The following is a 20,453-nucleotide window of genomic DNA, read 5'->3' as shown; positions in this document are numbered from 1 at the left end:
CTTTTCATATCATCAACTGTATTTAGCTAGTCACTTTTAGCCAAATAATGGATAGCCTACAAAGATTACTAGCTGCCTGTGGAGCACTTATACAACTAAACCTGGTGAAAATAAATCCCGAACTAAAGATTGTAGAACACACTTTTGAAAGAGAGAACTGTAACTATACTATAGTAACTGAAATCTGATGGAAAAAAAATACGTTTTGAAAAGCTGAGGAAACTACAAGCTTAATGTATCTTGAAAAAGGTAATTTATTCACACTTTGCAATTGGTAATTTGTGGATTAGTCTGCCACCAACAAAAGTGAGTACTGAATTGGTTGAAAGATTTAAATAAAAATCAGAAATGAGTAGAGTTTTGATTCACCCAGGAGTAAAAGCATTCAAGTTTGATAAAGAACAGTGAGAAAAACATGACCTGTGGAGAACCTGAATAAGGATTCAAATGTCAAGGCAAGCTAGATGGACTGAATGGCCTTTTGTTATTCCCACTATCTAATGATATTAGGTTAAGTTATGATCTCTCTTCATGCTTTTGCATTGTCCAGATATTCCTAAAACAGTTTTGTAAGCCAGTAATATTTATCATGATCACCGCAGAGTGAAAGGACTGATGAATGATAGCCATGATAACATCCACTTGTCATTGAGACCCAGCCAAATTAATTTTATACCTTTCTGTGTGACAGATACTTAATAGAAAATTGCCAGTCATCCTCAGACTTCGTCATTGCCTTGTGATGTGAACTAGATGTTGAAATGAAATGTCAGTTTCTAGCCTGCTGCGTCAATCACAAAGCTTCAATAATTCATATGTTTCCATAATAACACATGTTTTTGCTTTAAAATAGTCTTTGTATAGAGACTTCTGGGTTTGGAGGCACAAACATGGTCGAGCTTTAAATTTACTCCACTTTCCCTGGTTGCTATTTCTCCGAACACTTCCCCACCAAACTCTTCACTTCTCCTGCACTGTTGCTCCCCAAGTGGTTCCAGTCCATCAAGACATAGCTGAAAAATCTGCGACATACCATACCCTCTTCCTCCTGCAAAAATGGACCTTGAAGCCTCAGCTGAATGCTGCTGGAGCTTTGTTAGGGACAGCACAATCTTGCACACATTCTGGTTATGCCCAGGGACCAAGCTCCACTGGCAAAATGTGCTTCATGAAAACTAAAAACAAATCACCAAGCACAGATTCGAGCCGCACAAAGTATGCTGCCTTCTGGATCTCTCCATAGTGGTCCTCTTGAACATGAACATTGTTGAACTCCTGGATTTCTTCTTGACTATAGCCCAGTAGTGCATCTCACTAAAGTGACAGCAAGTCATTTGGCCAATATGGTCAATGTACAATAACCTAGTAAACAGCAGTCAACATGGCTCTAGATAGGGAAGGTCCTACCTGACCAACCTGCTTGATTTTTTTTAACGGAAATGAAAACCAAAGTTGACTGTAGGAAACCCCTACTTAAGACTTCATAAAGGCTTTTGAGACAGTCCCACATGAAAGATTACTAGTTAAGCTTGAAGCTGTGAGGATTCTGGTTAAAACTTGGAAATGGATAAGAAAGTAACTGAAGGGTAGAAAACAATATATTTGTGAAAGAAGTTATGTCAGGATAGGGAAGTACTGAGTGGGGTGTCCCAGGGTTCAGTGTCGGGACAACTACTGTTTCTAATTTACATTAGTGATTTGGATTCAGAAACTCAATGCAAATGGGTCAAATTTGCAGATGCTACCAAACTAGGAGGGGCAGCGGAATCAAAGGCTAGAAATTACAGAATGTGTTAAACAAAATGTGAATGGGCCAAACCATAGCAGATGAAATTTAATGCAAACAAATATAAAGTACTGCACATCGGAAGTGTAAGCGGATTTTTCCCTTTACTGTCGCAAAAGGGTTGTTAATCCTTCAACAATAACTTCCGCGTGATGCGGGCATGAGCGGTTATTAAACAAGCAGCTTCAATATATTGACTCACAACAGAATTATAATGCAACTGTCTTCATATTACATTAAATGACAAGCAATCAATACAACCTGGTTCCCAGACTCAAGGTTGATCAGATCTCGACCTCCTAGGCTGTCATGGGCTATGGACTTGCGAATGTTCTCTCGCAAGCTCTAACCTTTGGCAGGGAGCATGCCCTATCTTTATGCTATTTGGCTGCTTTGTTCTGCACGTAAACATCTCTGGCCTTATGTCCTGGTCGTAAATTATCCTACCCGCCTGATGCCACGTTAGCAACTCAAGAGGAGCTGTTTCACATAGCGTAACTAATCACTTCAAGCTGCATCTCTGTTGTTACAAGCTGTTATTGTCCTCTTGGAGTGTACGGCCCTCTTTCTTATCTGTGTTTTATGGCCTTGAGGGCTCTATTTCTCTCCATAATTTTCACTATCGCAACAGTTTCTCAATGCTATCAGTTCTGTGAAATGTTGGTTGTTTGATTCCACAGCTCTTGTTTTGGTGTAAACCATCTTCTGATGGTAGCATGTCTCCAGAATTCTTACTTGTGTAAGCAATCTTTCAATGTTATCTATTCCATGGGAATGTTGGCCTCATCCTCCCTGCTGTTTTGCTTTCAAGCTGTCCTTGTTCTCAGAGATGCTGAACTCTGCCCCAACATCACCATCTTGCTAAATGTTTGGGTGCTATGTGAGACGGGATACTTGACCATGCTTGCTTTAAACCATATTCTTACAGGAAGGAAAAACATACTCCATGAACGATGCTGAAATAGGTAAAGACCTTGGAATCTTAGAAGACGCAATGCTCAATACATTCAACCAATGCAGAGCAATAATCAACAGAGCCAACAGAATGTCAAACTACATCATCAAAAAAGTAGAATATAAGTCAGAGAAAGTTGCGATCAAAATGAACAGTGTTCTGGTCTGACAACACCTTGAGTACTGTGTCCAGTTCTGGTTGCGGATAAACAAGGGAGACATTCCAATGCTTAAGACAATGCAGAGAAGACCCACAATACTAATCCCTAGTGTGAGGGGTCTGTTATGAGGAATGACTGGAAAGACTTGGGGTGGTGGGGAGAAGAAATTAGTATGGGTTGCACCAGTTTTTCAGCAGTAAAACTGGCTCAAAGCATATCATTTTAACAGTGGGGCAGCCTGCATCCAATCTGTGCAGGAGTTGGCCCCATTGCTAAATTCGTGGGCCTATTTTTTAGCCGTCCTGAGCTGACACCTACACCTAAAACAAGTGACAGGCTCCTTGAATATGTTAATAATGGACTTAACGTCTCTTGAAGGACTCCTTCCTGAACTTGGACTGACCTGCATTCAGGCCAGCTGTGTTCAGGAGTGCTCCTATCGCTTCCACAGCAATCCCGAAGACCATTACTGGCCCCTGCTCTGCTGTCTCCCGATCGCCTCCTCTCCCTCTCAGGACCTACCCGAGTACCGAGAGCCGCTGCTGGCGTTGTGTTCTTAGGTATCTAGTGATAGCAATTTTCTGCTCTCATGATGTAATGCACGTTGGGTGCACGGCTCCTGCTTGGCACTGGGACAGTGGAGAGCCAGGAAAATCGGCTTCACAATTTTTTCACTCTTATTCGCTGTACTGCAAGAGTTCAGGCTCACTATCAGCAGGTGCTGGCATAGAAGCTTTCATTTTCGTAAAAGTCAAAGACTTGCTAGTAGTTTGAATGTGAAACTTAACCTGCATAAAGCTGTTAAAATTCAATCTCCAGCAAGTTTTGAAATTAGTTGGTAAAAGAAATTAACTCAAATTCTGTTACAGCATGAGGGAAGAGTGTCTACAAGTTGTACACTGAGAGAAACATCCTGATGCTTTCTGAGAAATTATACACTCTGCACACATTCAAGACTGCAGCATCTAGGGAACTGCAGGCACAGAGCGACAGCCGTGGGTAAAAATATCAACTGCTAACCCGTGCATTTGACAATGGCTACAGCCTTGAAGTAAAAACATTAATTAAGGTATTAAAAATCATAAAAGACAAATCTATGGGTGAGTTCAATGGTATTGGGATTTATATAATTTTTATTGGACATTAGAAATGTCAGTTACATAGGAAAAATAATGGACAAAAGTAGTTACATTTTTTACTTGAGCAAATTGATTGGTTTGCCTTCTCCTTACTTTTATTCCTAGGTTCTCTGACTTTTCATTCAAGATTCACAGTTTTCATAAATCAATAGTTTTGCATTGGTAGTTTCCTAGCTGCTTTCCACACGTTTGATTCTTATACTCCCTATCTCATCGATTCTGATTTGCTGCTGTTTTATTTCGAGTCATCAACAAAGTGTGACAGGAAGTAAATGTTACACTTATAGGAAGTGTGTGCAATATGCAACATTACATTATCTGCTGACATTCACTGTCTAGGCTCAATCAATCATGCATAAAAGGCCATTTGGGCAAGATAACAGATGTCTGCTGGCACCCATGGAACTAAGCAAGATTCAACACCTTTAGGAGAGGACAGAGAAGGGGAGAAAACTGGAAAAAAACAAAGCTGCATTGTAACAAAGAGAACCAAATAATGTAAACTACAAGAGTGAAGCTTGAGCAGTTTATAAGTAACATTTGAATGCCAAAATTAGATTGGGGCTTTAATTACACTCCCTCATATTTGTTATTTTACATAATTTATGCCATGCATAGAGTTTTAAATTACTTCTTCAAAATAATTTTTGAAAACTCCAGTGTTTCTACGAGGAATGTTCTACAGCAATGCTAAATAATCCACATCACTACAGCAGCTTAAAAAAAACTTTGTGGTTTCCAGTGAAATTTCATATGCACCATGCATTATGTGGACTATATTAAAGGTGCATCATCCTGGTGATGATATGGTTTATATATGTGGAGAATCATCATGTCATCAACCATGGATGTGCTAAGAAGATAAATAAATGTATACATTTATTTTAAAATGTAGCATTCCCTGTGAAAGTAGCACTGTAATAATTTGTACTACTGCATACATTGCAACACAAACGTTTCTAGCAGCCAGTATGGTTGCTGTGCAGCTAAGTTTTTTGGAACAAGCTATTCCAGAAATGCAAGCAAAAAACTGTCCCTTTAAGCTGCAATGCAAATTTTAGTCAGAGCCTCCTATTTCATGCACTGATCACTTTATAAAACCCTCCTTTGCAAAATTCTACATAGTTCACAGCAGACTGTAATGAGGTCATCATCAAATTCTCAACTATTTAAGTATTTCCATGTCACTATTGAAACATTTTGGAGATTTGACTATTAAAATGTGAACTGTATGTGTGTCAGTACTGAAATCCAGAGGCAAGAACAGAGACCTGAATATAAATTGTGAGCAAATAGGAGGGCAAATTAACCTTAAGGCAACTTTGATAAAAAAAAGTAACAAGAATTTTCTCCATAAACACAAGCAATTATAGTGTATGATTAACAGCATACTAACTGCCTGAATATTTGACCAAGAAGCAGGGTGAATAGCTAAACAGCATAGCTAACTACTTGTGACAGCTCCAGAGCATAGCTAACATTACAGGCAAATAAAAACATTGTATGTAATTAGGAGAAATAATTTCAGAAATTCTTCAGGAGAAAGGGGGAGAAACTTCATAGAATGATACAGCACAGAAGGAGGCCATTCGGCCCATTGTGCCGGTGCCAGCTCTTTGAAAGAGCTATCCAATTAGTCCCACTCTCCTGCTCTTTCCCCATAGCACTGAATGTATTTCTCCTTAAAAGTATTTATTCAATTCCCTTTTGAAAATTATTATTGAATCTACTTCCACCACCCTTTCAGGCAGTGCATTCCAGATCATAACAATTTGCTGTGTAAAATTTTTTCCCTCATGTCGCCTTTGGTTCTTTTGCCAATTACCTTAAATCTGTGTCCTTTGGTTATCGATCCTTCTGCCACTGGAAACAGTTTCTCCTTATTTACTCTACCAAAACCCTTTGTGATCTTGAACACCTCTATCAAATCTCCCCTCAACCTTCTCTGCTCTAAGGAGAACAGCCCAGCTTCTCTAATCTCTCCACGTAACTGAAGTCCCTCATCCCTGGTTCCATTCTAGTGAACATCTTCTGCACCCTTTCTAAGGCCTTGACATTCTTCCTAAAGTGTGGTGCCCAGAATTAGACAATACTCCAGCTGGGGCCTAACCAGTGTTTTATGAAGGTTTAGCATAACTTCCTTGCTTTCGTATGCCATCCCTCTATTAATAAAGCCCAGGATCCTATATGCCTTTTTAGTTCAGGTCTCCATATTATAGAAAGGATATAGATCCATTGGAGATGGTGCAAAAAAGATTCACAAGGATGATATCAAAACTGAGAGGGTATACTTATCAGGGAAGGCTGAATAGGCTCGGGCTCTTCTCTCTAGGAAAGAGAAGGCTGAGGGGTGGCCTGTTTGAGGTCTTTAAGATAATGAAAGGGTTAGATAGGGTAGACATAGAAAAATGTTTCCACTTGTGGGGGGAGTCCAAAACTAGAGATCATAAATATAAAATAGTCGCTAATAAATCCAATAGGAAATTCAGGAGAAACTTCTTTACCCAAAAAGAGTGGTAAGAATGTGGAATGCGCTACCACAAGGAGTAGTTGAGGCAAATAACATAGATGCATTTAAAGGGAAACTAGATAAGCACGAGGGAAGAAGGAATAGAAGGGTATGCTGATGGGGTTAGATGAAGTAGGGAGGGAGGCAGTTCGTGTGGAGCATAAACGGCGGCATAGACCAGTTTGGCTGAATGGCCTGTTTGTGTCATAACTTCCTTCTTAACTTGTCCTGCCACCTTCAAAGACTTGTGTACGCACACTACCGGGTCTCTGTTCCTGCACCTACTTTAAATTGTACCATTTAGTTTATATTGCCTTTCCTCATTCTTCCGACCAAAATGTATCACTTCACACTTCTCTGCATTAAATTTCATCTGTCATGTGTCTGCCCATTTGACCAGTCTGTCTACATCCTCCTGAAGTCTATTATGATCCTCCTCACTGTTTACTACATTACTGAGTTTCGTGTCATCTGCAAACTTTGAAATTATGCCCAAGTCCAGGTCATTAATGTATATCAAAAAAAGCAGTGGTCCCAACACTGACCCCTGGGGGACACCACTGCACACTTCCCTCCAGTCTGAAAAACAACCGTTCACCACTACTCTCTGCTTTCTGTCCCTTAGCCAATTTCGTATCCATGCAGTCACTGCCCCTTTAATTCCATGGACTTCAATTTTGCTAACAAGTCCATTGTGTGGTACTTTATCAAATGCCTTTTGAAAATACATTTACACATCAACTGCACTACCCTCATCAACCCTCTCCGTTCCTTTCATCAAAGAACTCAATCAAGTTAGTCAAACACGATTTGCCTTTAACAAATCCGTGCTGGCTTTCATTTATTAACCCATATTTTTCCAAGTGCCAGCTAATTTTGTTCCGGATTAATGTCTCTAAAAGTTTCCCCAGCACCAATGTTAGGCAGACTGGCCTGTAGTTGCCGGGTTTATCCTTCTCCCGTTTTTTGAACAGGGTGTAACATTTGCAATCCTCCAGTCTTCCGGCATCACTCCCATATCTAGGGAGAATTGGAAGATCGTGCCCAGAGCCTCCCCAACTTCCACCCTTACTTCCCTCAGCAACCTAGGATGCATCTCATCCGGACCAGGTGACTTTTCCACTTTGAGCGCTGCTAACCTTTTTAGTACCTCCTCTTTATTTTTATCGATTTAATTTCTCTACTACTTCCTCCTTTACTGTGACATTGGCAGCATCCTCTTCTTTAGTGAAGACAGATGCAAAGTACTCATTTAGTACCTCAGCCATGTCCTCTGCCTCCACAAGAAGATCTCCATCGCCAGACAACTGTGGGAGATTGTATAGAGGATTCATAAGGGTTATCCACAGAGCACACATATGGCCTTTGAGATAGTGCACAAACCCAAATGCAGATTTCATTCTGAAATAGTAATTGGACGACCAACTCTTGTAAAAATACCTTCAAGCAATTGCTGCTCTACAGATATGTTTAAATGTTACAATCAAAACCTTTCACAAAATGTTCTTTTTAAATTATGCCCAATAAATTATAAACTTTAATACTATTCAGCTGAAACGATTATTTTTGATTCAATTAATTCTGTATTGGCAGTTCAGCATTTAGAGAACTACATTACGCCGTAAATGGAGTGAATAAATTTTGAAATATATTTCATATTTGCACAGGGAAAACGTTAACTGTTGCAGGTTAACTGTCCCTAAGTACCTTTCCTACAAATCCCTAAGCAACCAGCAAATACCGTCTCCATACGGTATTAGATATAATGGGCTCAATTTTAAAAGCAAAGTCCGGGTACGCAGGGAGCAGGGGGACAAAGAAAAGTGTTTTTTTTGGAGGGGACAGAAATCCCAGCTCCAACACGCTGAAGAACGCACACAACCCAGAGTCATCTGGGTACGTGCGCAGTTCCCAAACCCGGAAGTCCCGCCGGCAATAAAAACCGGTGGAACGATATTTAAAGCAGCAATTAAACTAGTTTAAAAATCCATAAATGCAATTAACTACGATTTCAACGCTGCCTCAACGTGTTTCCCGTGCTGTGTGAAAAACGCCATGGTGAAGGAGTCGTGTTTCAACCGGCAGCCATTTGGACATTTAAATGCCTGTTTGACAGATGGGGATAAAAGTTATTGCAGCAGGGCACTCAGTTCTCAAACAAACTTTTGGCTGGGAGATCTTTGTGTTTAGAATGAGAATTCTTGGTTTCCACTCAGAATTGTTCTGTTTACACAGGTTTACCAACTTTTCAGACCCCCTCAAACTGACACCATCGGGATGGGGGGCGTGATGGCTGCATTCACCAGTACATCCGAGGACGAGGAACATCACCATCCTCACTTGTAGAAGTTTGGAACTCTCTTCCGCAAACGGCAATTGATACTAGCTCAATTGCTAAATTTAAATCTGAGATAGCTAGCTTTTTGGCAACCAAAGGTATTAAGGGATATGGGCCAAAGGCAGGTATGTGGAGTTAGATCACAGATCAGCCATGATCTTATCAAATGGCGGAGCAGGCATGAGGGGCTGAATGGCCTACTCCTGTTCCTATGTTCCTCACCAGGCACGTCTTGCACTTCCGCCACTTGTAGCTCCACAACACAATGCTCCACCACAGGCACCTGCACAAAAGCAGAGAGGGGAACAAAAGAGGGAGCGATGTCGCAGGAGGCACTGCCGTCGTCAGAGGGTCTTCAGACCGAGGCTGAGCTTCCTGGATCTCTCTGAAGAGCAGTGCACATGGAGTGAGTCGCCAGGTGGTCACAGACATCTGCAGCCTCCTTCATACCAAACTGCTCCCAGCTGGGTCTGGCGGCATCTCATCACCCATCGCAGCAAAAGTGACCACTGCCCTCAACTTCTTCGCCTCCGGATCATTCCAGGGTGCCACCGGTGACATCGCCAGAGTCTCTCAGTCGTCTGCCCACAAGTGCATAAGACAGGTCACCAACAGCTTGTTTCGCAGGCCCTCTCAACACGTCAACTTACTCACGGACGACCTCAGCCAGATGGAGAGGTCAGTGGGATTCCACTCTGGCTGGCTTCCCGTGTAAACAGGGTGCAATCGATTGCACGCAGAGAGCAATCTGAGCGCCTCCACTCTTCATCAACAGAAAGGGTTATCATTCCATCAATGCTCAGCTCGTTTGTGACCACAAGAAATTTCTTCACGTGTATGCGAGATTCCCTGGCAGCTGCCACGATTTATTCATTCTAAGGGAATCCAACATCCTGGGCCTCTTTCACACACCGAGCAGCCTTAACAGTTGGCTCCTCCGGGACAAGGGATACACCCTGCACACGTGGCTGATGACACCTCTGAGGGACCCCATCAGCGAGCAACAGCGTCGATACAACGACAGTCACATCACCACCACGTCTAGAATTGAACATGCAATAGGGATGCTGAAGATGCGATTTTGGTGCCTCGATTGTTCTGGGGGAGCACTTCAATACGCACCAGCGAGAGTGGGTTGTATGATATTAGTGTGTTATGTCTTGCACAACATGGTGCAACAGAGTGGTTTACCAGTTGAGAAGGCCCCATGCCATCATCCACATCGAGGAGGAGCAGGAGGACAACGAACCCATGGGCAGAGCAGCGGCTCACCTGGCTGCTCACGAGGCCAGGGAGTCACTCATATGATTCATGTGGAGGTGCTCGGATTGCTATAAGCGTGCAATTGATTGCACCCTGTATTTGTGGGAAGCCAGCCACAGAGTCGAAATCCACTGCCCTCTCCGTCTGGCTGAGGGTCGTCCATGGGGAAGTTGATGTATTGCGAGGCTCTGCGAAACTTCTTCTGATTCTATATGTGAACGGTTCTTGTAAGATCAGAAAGTGAGAAGAGTCCAGTCCTCACACCACTGGGAAAGAGCAGCACCAACACCAGTCCCCCCCGTCATCTCCACCCCCCACTGTATAAAACAGTCCTGCAGCTACACATACACACACTGTAAAGTGACCCACTGGGTGGCATCAAGTGTTACCGTTCATGAAAGGGCGCTATCACAAAAGCCAGTCAAGAATGGGCAAGATGTGGCTGTAGTGGCGAGAATGGTAACACTTAATGTGACTTTAACAAAAATCAAATATAAATAAAAAACATGACAGTCTGTCAGACACCCTTGTGCATACCCCTCGTGATCACAAAACCTTAGCCTTTCTCTTCCTACTACTTCTACGTGGTGCATCCCCTGTGGCTGTAGCAGAGGTAGTGGCAGGTTGCTCATGTCCATGCCCTGACTGCTTAGATGCTTTCGGCCGACGCCCTCTGGGTTTTGGAGCCTGTGAAGTCCCTGCCAAAGACTGCTCCACCTGCACCTGTGCAGAGGCTGACTCGGCCACCTGGAGAGGAGGCAGCATTGTGGGTAATGGTTGAGAGGGGGGCAACGGGTGAGATATGGGAGCGCTTTGAATGGCGTCACCACTTCCATGTCCCCTTTCGCCATCATCCCTCTCCTGGACCAGGCCCACATCACTCCTACCACCCTGCTGGAGAACAGTTTGGAGCACATGTGTGATGCCTTGTAAGCCCAGTTGTAAAGTTTCTGTCTGCCTCTTTAAGGCGGCAGAATGTTGTTCACCGTGAGTCCGGATGGCCTTTGTCAGGGCCTGAATGGACTCATTTGTGAGCCGTGCTTGAAGCTCAATGGAGGCTAGCCTTCTTTCCATCAGAGACATTCCCGCACTTACCTGCGACACCATCTCAGACATTTCCACAGTTACGTTTGACAGTATGTCAGACAGTTGCTCACGTCCCTGTGACACTAGCTCAGAGATTCCCTCCCGTACCTGTGCCACCATTCCATGAATGCAGGAGTTGGGACACCTCCATCCTCTCCGCTATTGTGGAGAGTGTGCATGGCACCTGTTCCAGTACCTCGCAAATGTGCTGCAGTCCCTCGATCATTCTCCTTTGAAAAGGATGGCCCCCAGGGTTCAGCATCTGCGCCCAGCTGAGCAGAGCCTGGAGAGGATTGCTCCATCAACGTGGACTCTCCACAGCTGCCCCTGCCACCAGTGTCTGCTTGTTTTCACTTGTGTGTGGTGACTCACCAGGTGCCAACCCAACTAACTGACTGACTACTAGGACCCACCGAGGTGTAAGTATCTGCGCTGGTGGATGGCTCACTAAGATGTGACAGTGCGCCCTCAGTGGCAGAGAGCTCCTCTGAGGAATCGCCCTCTCCCATCACTGCGATCGTTGAATGGCCTGTAAGAGAACAGAAGGCAATATTAAGCATCATCACAGATGTGTCATGTTGCAATGAGCATACTGAGGTGTTCAACATGCCAATCATTCTTAACATCAATTCATGTTGTGTGTGATGAATGTTAAAGTTGTGTCACCGGACGTTTGTGGAGTGCCAGTCTTGGCGTCCTCAGCGGACAGACACTCGAGAGTGTGGCTGATCTGCAGGGCCTCCTCCTCTGCATCTATGAGGACCACTATTTGTTGTGGCCCCCCCTCCAGTCCTCACCCTCTCGCATGCATTTTGCGCTCTCTTCTCCTAGAAGGGGAGAAAGAAGAGGTGTGAGAGTGAGTGATGGTGAAGTGGCCAACCGATGAATCCATTGCTTTGGGTGAGGCTGACCGTGAAAGAGATGCATCAGAGGGTGAGAGTGAGACAGAGAGATCACCTTGGATCAGGATTTGGGTGAGTGGTAGTGGTGGGGTCACCAATGGGGAGGTGAGGAAGTGCTCAGGAAGTGAAGGTAAGTTGAGAATGAGCCTTAAGTGGGTGTGAGGAGTGATGTGATGGAGTAGTCTTGGCAGTGCAGAATGAGTTGGGGGGGGTGGGGAAGGGGGTGGGGTTGATGTGCACCACAGAATACAGGAGAATCAGTAAGTATAGTCACTTTTGCTGACCTAATTAGGTCATTGAAACGCTTCCTGCACTGGACCCAGGTGCGAGAGATGTTGCTCCTGCTGGTGACCTCCTCTGCCACCTTAAGCCAGGCCTTCTTGCTGGCAGAGGCAGGGCCTGCCTCCTAACGGCTGGGTAAAATAGTTCCCTCCTCCTCCTCACCCTGGCCAGTAGCAGCTGAAGTGAGGCATCGCTGAATCTTGGAGCAGCCTTGCCCCTGTGCTGCTCCATTGGGTCTTCTTGCTCTTTGATCCAGCAAAATCCATTGGAGCAATGGCCCTTTGAATCTAGATGCTCCAGCTGACAGCAAGTCATGCGGGTGCGCAATCCGTCCAACTGGATTATATAAAAGGACCCTCTATCCTTGTAATAGACTCCATTATAACTAATGAAAATTTTCAAAATATCTGCTGTACAAACAAAGTATCATACAGCATATGGGAAGGGACACTGAAAATATTTCCACTTGCAAAGCTGCTTGCAAGTCAATCGAAATCTTCGTCTCGGGTGGTTTCACAGCAGCACACCAATATAAATGTTTTTTTATATTCCAGCAGACACCTAAATACTGAAGTAAATTTAGTCATCTATGATGGTGACTATGGCTGAGAAATTAGTCTCGCGCTGAAAAATGGCGCAAAGTGGACGATGCTCCTGCAATGCAAACCTCAAGATGAAAGACCGAGTCTCACTAGAAATTGGACCTCGGGCCTCATGTACATAATACCAGTGAGCTGTGGATGCCAATTGGGCGTCTCGATGCATCTTGCAGTTGGAGCCCTGGAAAATTGCTGCGGCGGGGCGGAGAAAGAGCATGGGATAGCAGTGGCCCCGCAGTATCAGGAGGAAAATTAAAACTTACTTGTTGTTCAGCAGTCTCCAGCGGTCCCTTTAAGCACCGCTTGTTAGGCTGTTGTAGACCTAGAAAAAGTGAGTGGTTTCGCTGAAATTGGCATTGGGTCTAAAAAAGGCATTAGGCGGGCATACTAGGCACTGAGAAGTCACCGGCTTCCAGTTTGGCAGCTGGCACACTTCAGGTGGGGGGGAAATTGGGCACGGGAGGTCACATCCAGAAATTGGTGTCCCACCCACCCACCACTCGACTCCTATTTTTTGCCCAGAAATCAGGTGTGGCATCACTTTCTCCTCTTACATTTTTTTTAAACTTTGGGAAATTCTTATAAAGTCCATTGAGGAACAGTCTGGAGGGACAATTATTACACACCATCACTTCCTTTCTCCAGGGTTACAGATTCAGAGTAGTCAACTGTTTCACAGTGATCCAAAAATCAGGGGGAAATGTAAAATTAAATATACAACTCCCATCCTAATTATAACTCATGAATCTGGGCAGGTCCTGAAATCCCAACCTTCCTTTACCAAGTAGGATGAGGATGGATAATTTCCAGCCAAGCAATTCCACTATGACACCCAGCTCAAAGATACCAATTTATAGGCAGGCTCATGAGGAATTGTTGGCTCACAATATGAGAGGTTGCTTATGTGCTCTCCTAGGTTTAGAAAAGTTAATGGATTGGTGTGGAAAGGTGTTGCAAGGACGAGATGATGATGAAGGAAGTTCTGAAACACAAGAATTACCATCAAATCTCAGGGATGCCTATGCACGCGAATACATACATGACACTTGCTAACCTTTGCACATTTCTGACTGAGGCACAATGTAGGAAGTTTCAATATAATAGTGTCCTGGATAGGCAGAATAAACAAACAAATAGTCCAGTGCTCATTCCCATCTTCCCAGTTAAAGAGGAGACTGTGGAGGAAGGTATAGTGGAATGATAAAAAAAATAGAAACTCTAAGCAATATATTTGTACAGAAATGCATCCGACCCTTCCCAATCCTGAAAATGGCAAATTAATCTGTTAGTCAAATGTATTCCAAAAAATTGTCAGATTAAACTTGTTTATTACAGTTGATCTTATTCCAGTCAAAAGAAACTATCTAGGATGTTAAACAACTGAAGCATTTTGCTTAATGTAACGAATTTTGAGATCAAAATACGGTTGCTAATTTTGGATAACGGACACTTTTATTTTACACACCTAAGGTCAGCATCAAGTACTTCTAGGTGAGGCATAGATATGTTAGATTCAGGCTATGGCTCCCCACTAATGCTCTTTAACTTCAACCTCAGTGGAGCACCCCTCACTACGTGGAACGTTTTTGTTTCCCAAACCTTATGACCTATTTGAGTAAGGCTGCTAATTTAATGGCAGCTGGCACAGAATTATGAGCAATTATGTAGTGTAGATTTGCACTCGCTAAGAGATGGATTGAGATGTCACAATCTCACTTTAAGTAGGATCCTGACAGCCAGCAGATATAGGAGACCTTGTTCTGGACTGAATTCATACCCATATTCTAAAGGTGAATGCAATAACCAAAACGAGGATGTGGTAGATCTCTTTGCATTTGATTCACTTCAATGATCACACCATATTGGAACCTGAACTAGCCAGTCAATTGAGAGGCAAATGCAATTCAACAGCATTAAAACCCTGAGTGAGTCACCTACAGTTTACAAGCCAGCTGTTTTGGTTACAGATGAGGAAGACCCATTTTACTGGTCAACCTGATAAACACACACACACACACACACACACACACACACACGCAAACACAAAATTGTAAAATTACCTAACCACAGAGCTAAGAAGGCGGAGGTTACTTTTATTAAGAAATGATGTTCAATTGAAAACAAGAAGGGAGGCATAGGAAGTGACTGAAACACTTTTAAACAAGAAAAACAGTCCCATGTTACATTAAAATATTTCAAACATCACCACATTTCATATTTGCCACATCAGTACACAGCTCAATAGCACAGAAACAAACAAAACAACATATACATAAAGATGTAGTGAAGATCAGGGAAAAATGTTAAAAGAAACAATGAGACACGTACATTGTTAAAATGAATTTTTATTGTAATAAAGAATGTGTATGTTCATGACTTTACAGATAATGTGACAGAGAAAGATGTTGAAGTTCTTACCTTCTTCAGTCATTGAGTCATAACATTTTAGTTTTCCATATGTTCCAAGTTCTACAACATCACAGTAAAAAAAAGACAAATGAGCAAAAAGCAAAAAAAGAGATTAAAAATCAGGAAGCAGCAGAATGTAATTTAAGAAGGCACACACGTGATGTGCTTCAAAAATGTCATCAGTCAGAGGATTTAAGATCAGCGGTGAATGCTAAAATATGAAATTTGGAATATTGCTGCAACGGATTCATCAATATTCAAATTAAGAAAGTAGATGAGCATCACCTTCTTAAATGAAAGTAATTTATACCATGTAAAAAGGACACAATTTTACTAAGTACATCATTCATAAACATTTATAGTATGTACAAAATGATATTTTGTTACCTAATGATTTCCTAAAATATGCAGAATTTTGTCTTCTGCTCAATTGCTATTTTCCCAGAGCCTACCTTCCAATGATCAAGTTTATGATTTACTTTATTTTATTCAATGCACAGAATGATTTTAAGTAATTCAAATATTTTAAGGCTTATTATTTTTCTGCTTTACAGGATTTTGTATATACTAATAAAACTAACAGCCCCATAAAATATAAGAAAAGAGAATCTTTCCAAAGTCAGAGGAGCAGAATACATACATCACATTGAGCTCCCTGAACAGTAAGTGGGTAATAATGAAAAGCCAGCCATAGAAGAAATTGTTAGGAGGCCTGTTATTCTTTAACAGTACATGCACCTTCCCTCTTTCCCACATCCTATAAAACACCCCAGGTCTCCAGTTTTTTTTTATTAATGACAGCAAATTTTTTATCATGTCAAATAAAACAAGGAGGAAAATGATTATTTCTACACCAGATAATACAAAGAAGTAAGTGCTGTTGCATTCAAAAATATTATTTAAAGATCTCTTCAATTAAACATAAAAACGGAAGTATTTTTTATAAAATTGTTCATTACTGCAGCTTTCTCTATTTGTTTTCTTTGCTAAGTGTTAGAGCCATTATCCTGTAAAAAAATGCATTTGGAGAAAACTACCCACCCCTATTTCCTTTAGACAGAAGAATTCCTTCCTTAATCCAGATCTGTGATATCAGCTTGGTTTGGCTGGTAGCATTCTTGACTGAGTTGGATGGTTGTGGGTTTAAGCCCCACTCCAGCATGTGAGCACAAACTATTTTACCAAACTGCATTCTTGAGTTTAAAGAAATATCATTTGTGAAAGTTCAAAAATCACACTGGTGGTGCATTACATGTTAGGACAATGTGCTTAAAATTACTCCACAACGAAGCTGCAGCTTTCATTAAATGATGTTTCATTTTACCAAGGAGATTGTTCATTGTTAGCTGATGACAGTGAGTCAATTCCACTAATGGGTTTGACATCTTTATTTTGTAACCGTTCCCCCATGTTTTGTTTCTATAGAACATAAAACAGTTAAACCAGATCATCTGGAAAAATCTTAGATCTTGCTACATAGCAATGAAACATCTGTACATCCATATATTTAGAATCCATATTTTACTTCTAACTTGTATGGGGCAAGGAAGAAAAATGGAATAACTTCCCCGAGTTACTTTCTGCAAGATTGTGAGAGAGTTACATTGCTAAGCAATCATTCAAATAAGCATTTAAATAAGACACAAGAAGGATTCCAATGCTGATGAAAACCTTGAGTGTGACAAAAAGTCCAGGTGTTTAGCACCACATACTGGTGACAAATGCCTACCATTTAGAAGCTGATTAATGACCTATGGACTGCCGTGATGGCTACGTAGAAATAAATGTGAGAACTACAAGGTACAGTTTGTCCTTTAGCACTTGATGGGTAGTGTTAAATAACACTTCGTGGTGTAACAAACATTTACCTCAGTTAAAATATACTGCTTGAGGGAGAGGGATCACTATTCATTGAGTACTCTTGGAGTGAAGGGTGTATCGGATTGATGAATTTCATCCTTCGTACGTTAGTGATGATCCATCCTTATTAGTCTGCAAACCTCAGTGGGTATCCCTACTTTGCCCTCCAGTGTTTGATGTCTAATCTAAGTGCATGCTGTTATTGTGAGGTAGTGTTGGCCCAGACATCCCTTGCAAAAGCCTTCTTCTGGCGCCCCTGTTACCCTGACCCTGGACAATGATGTTTGAAATATTTCCGTTTATGCTCAGAGCACCCTTACCTCTTCTGAGCTGGGAACATTTTTGCCTCTGCAAAGCCTGTCAGTATTGATGTTGATGAAAGCTCTCCATTTAAAGCATTTGGAATAAATGAAATCCAAGCTATTTGGTAGAATAGAGTTTCCATTCCGTAGCCCAGGTACGATGAAGTAAATTACAGTGTTGCTTTTACAGCCCCTGGTGAAGGTATCAAGGGATATGGAACAAAGGCAGGTAAATGGAGTTGTGGTAAAGATCAGCCATGAATGGCAGAACAGGGTCAAGGGGCTGACTGGCCTAATCCTGTTCCTATGTTAAGATCGGATAATTCAGCACAAACCAGGGATCGAATCCGGGACCTTTCTATTCTTCATGATTTAAAATATTGAATTCAATATCTGGATCAGACATTATGCTTCTATCAAATATGTATCTATTTTTGTTCCATTTTATTACATAGATAGTACTTACATTAATAACTGTCATATGAAAAAGCAACAACACTGAATTTGCAGTGCCTTGCATTCCCCTGGCTGGAGAGTCTAGAACTAGGGGTCATAGTCTCAAGATAAGGGGTTGGCCATTTAGGGTCGAGATGAGGAAAAATTTCTTCACTCAAAGGGTTGGGAATCTTTGGAGTTCTCTACCCCAGTGGGCTGTGGATGCTCAGTCATTGAGTATATTCAAGACTGAGATCGATAAATTTTTGGACACTAAGGGAATCAAGGGATATGGGGATAGGGTGGGAAAGTGGAGTTGAGGTAGGAAAATCAGCTATGATCTTACTGAATGGCGGAGCAGGCTCAAGGGGCCATATGGCCTACTCCTGCTCCTATGTCTTATGTTCTAAATTACTGAATGACTTGTGCCACGCATTACACTAGTGCTATTGGTCAATCAACCAATGTGGTTGAATTAGTAATTTCCTATTGCCAGTATGTAATGCAAAAGTTTATTTTGTTTGCCTTAAGTGGGTTCTAGCGTCTTTTGGCTCTTGTTTTTAATCCTCAGACATCTGAAGTTAGAAAAAAAACATAAATTGACACACTAAGATTATTATTGGGAGGCTACTTGGCATAGCTTAGAATGCCTGCACCATAACACTCAGAAAATTTGTCACATCTTTGTGGCATAATGTGTTGTACATAACAGACATTCATTAAATAATTATAATAGAATTTCCCGTGGATTGGTTAATTACTTACAGAAAGCTTAACTTCGGTGCAGATGGAGCCCAAGCACCTAAGAGAGCCAGATAACTCGGGGCTAAGTTAGTTCAACAGCACTTGACTGTAAGCACTGATCTACCTTAATAATTATCCTGGATCAATTAATCTCTTGCACATTATGGGCCTCATTCACAACTTTACTCCAATGTTATATTTACAACTCCGTTTACAAATAGCGCTTTCTCTCAAATTTGTTCCTTTTCACAGAACTAACATTTTTCACTGTCTCTATGGGATAGTGAGGATGCTTCTTCTGATTATTTGAGACGGTCTATACTCTGTTGTAAGGGTAAGCATTGGGCTAACTGTAATTGATTTAATGTAACAATGTGCCTTGAGCAGCCTAGGCCCTAAGCTCTGGAATTCCCTCCCTAAACCTCTCCGCCTCTCTACCCCCTCTCCTCCTTTAAGACGCTCCTTAAAACCCACCTCTTTGACTAAGCTTTTGTTCACCGGTCCTAATAGCTCCTTATGTGGCTCGGTGTCAAATTTTGTTTGATAACACTCCTGTGAAGAGCCTTGGGATGTTTTACAACATTAAAGGTGCTGTAGAAATGCAAGTTGTTGTTGATGATGCTTAGGGGTACAAAAAACACCAATGACCATTTATCTCAAGCCCAAAAACATCTATAAAAATGCAACATTATAATGCCCCCAGCTCCTGACATGATTTTATTCTTGTGGGAGGTGCAAATAATTTTATTTGTAATATATGCTGGGCAGCTCTCGCCTCTGGCTGTTGTAATCAAAAGTAAGTTTTGCTGAATGCGATTGAGCTGGCTTTGATTCTAGATGTTGAAACAAATGGCTCCCTCTGAACCTCTGGCCGAGTATTTCCTCAGAGCTGCTCCCGCTCCGCTGCCATAACTCGCCAGAAGTGCAGCGGAAACCTCGCTTACGGGTGTAAATTGAGTTTCTGCCACACTTCTGGCGAAGTTATGCCGGTGAAGTGGAGCAGCTTCGAGGAAATTCCTGGTCAAGTATCTCAGCTGTGTGCTCAACTGTCCACAGTGCAGAACTGACTTTTATCTCACTAGAGTCTTGCAAGGATACACAGCTGAGGGAGGTGAGATGTGTAGGCTGCTAGGATCTGAAAAAATTGCTTCCTCTAAAATTTGTCTGGTTGATCAAAATAGTTGTGTTGGAGATGGTGTATGGAGGCCTCAACCTGGTTTATTCTAAGTTTAGGTGACCTTTAATTATTACAAACTTGATCATGGCACTCAGGTCACCAAAATTAATGAGCACATGAGCAAACTCTTATGTTTTGGAAACTTATGGGAAAGGCTGGATCCCTACTTAAAGATATTGTGAAGGAGGACTTTATTTTTTCTTCCGAGCTGCTTTTCATCTGGGATAATTGGCTTTTTGGAAGACCGCCAGGCTTGGAATTCTTGACATTCCCCTTTGGGTTGATCAATTGGAGGAATAATAAGACTGCCCAATTATTGGTAGGGCAAGTGATTTGGTACAGTACAACACTCTGAATTCCTACTCACTATGCGTAGCAGGATTTGCTACCCAAGTACTACAGTTTTGCAAAAAATAAAAGTCAGTGAAAGTGCCCATTTCTGATAACTCACTGATCCTAATTATTAGAGACCCTAGATATCCTGATCAGGCTGAGACCTGTCTTCCC

General features: G+C 42.1%; 1 protein-coding gene across 1 annotated transcript in view; it reads right to left on the bottom strand.

Annotated features, from left to right (window-relative positions):
* slc24a2 (solute carrier family 24 member 2) overlaps positions 1–20,453 on the bottom strand; it is a 271,927-nt gene that overhangs the window by 61,242 nt on the left and 190,232 nt on the right. Inside the window, exon 4 of the mRNA XM_067982239.1 lies at positions 15,438–15,488. Coding sequence (XP_067838340.1) covers positions 15,438–15,488 — 51 coding nt within the window. The remainder of the gene's footprint in view (positions 1–15,437; positions 15,489–20,453) is intronic.

This window comes from Heptranchias perlo, chromosome 4 (genome assembly GCF_035084215.1).
Source record: "Heptranchias perlo isolate sHepPer1 chromosome 4, sHepPer1.hap1, whole genome shotgun sequence".
Lineage (NCBI taxonomy): Eukaryota > Metazoa > Chordata > Chondrichthyes > Hexanchiformes > Hexanchidae > Heptranchias > Heptranchias perlo.
Note: the sequence above shows the minus strand (reverse complement) of the source record. Positions and strands in the feature narration are given on the sequence as shown.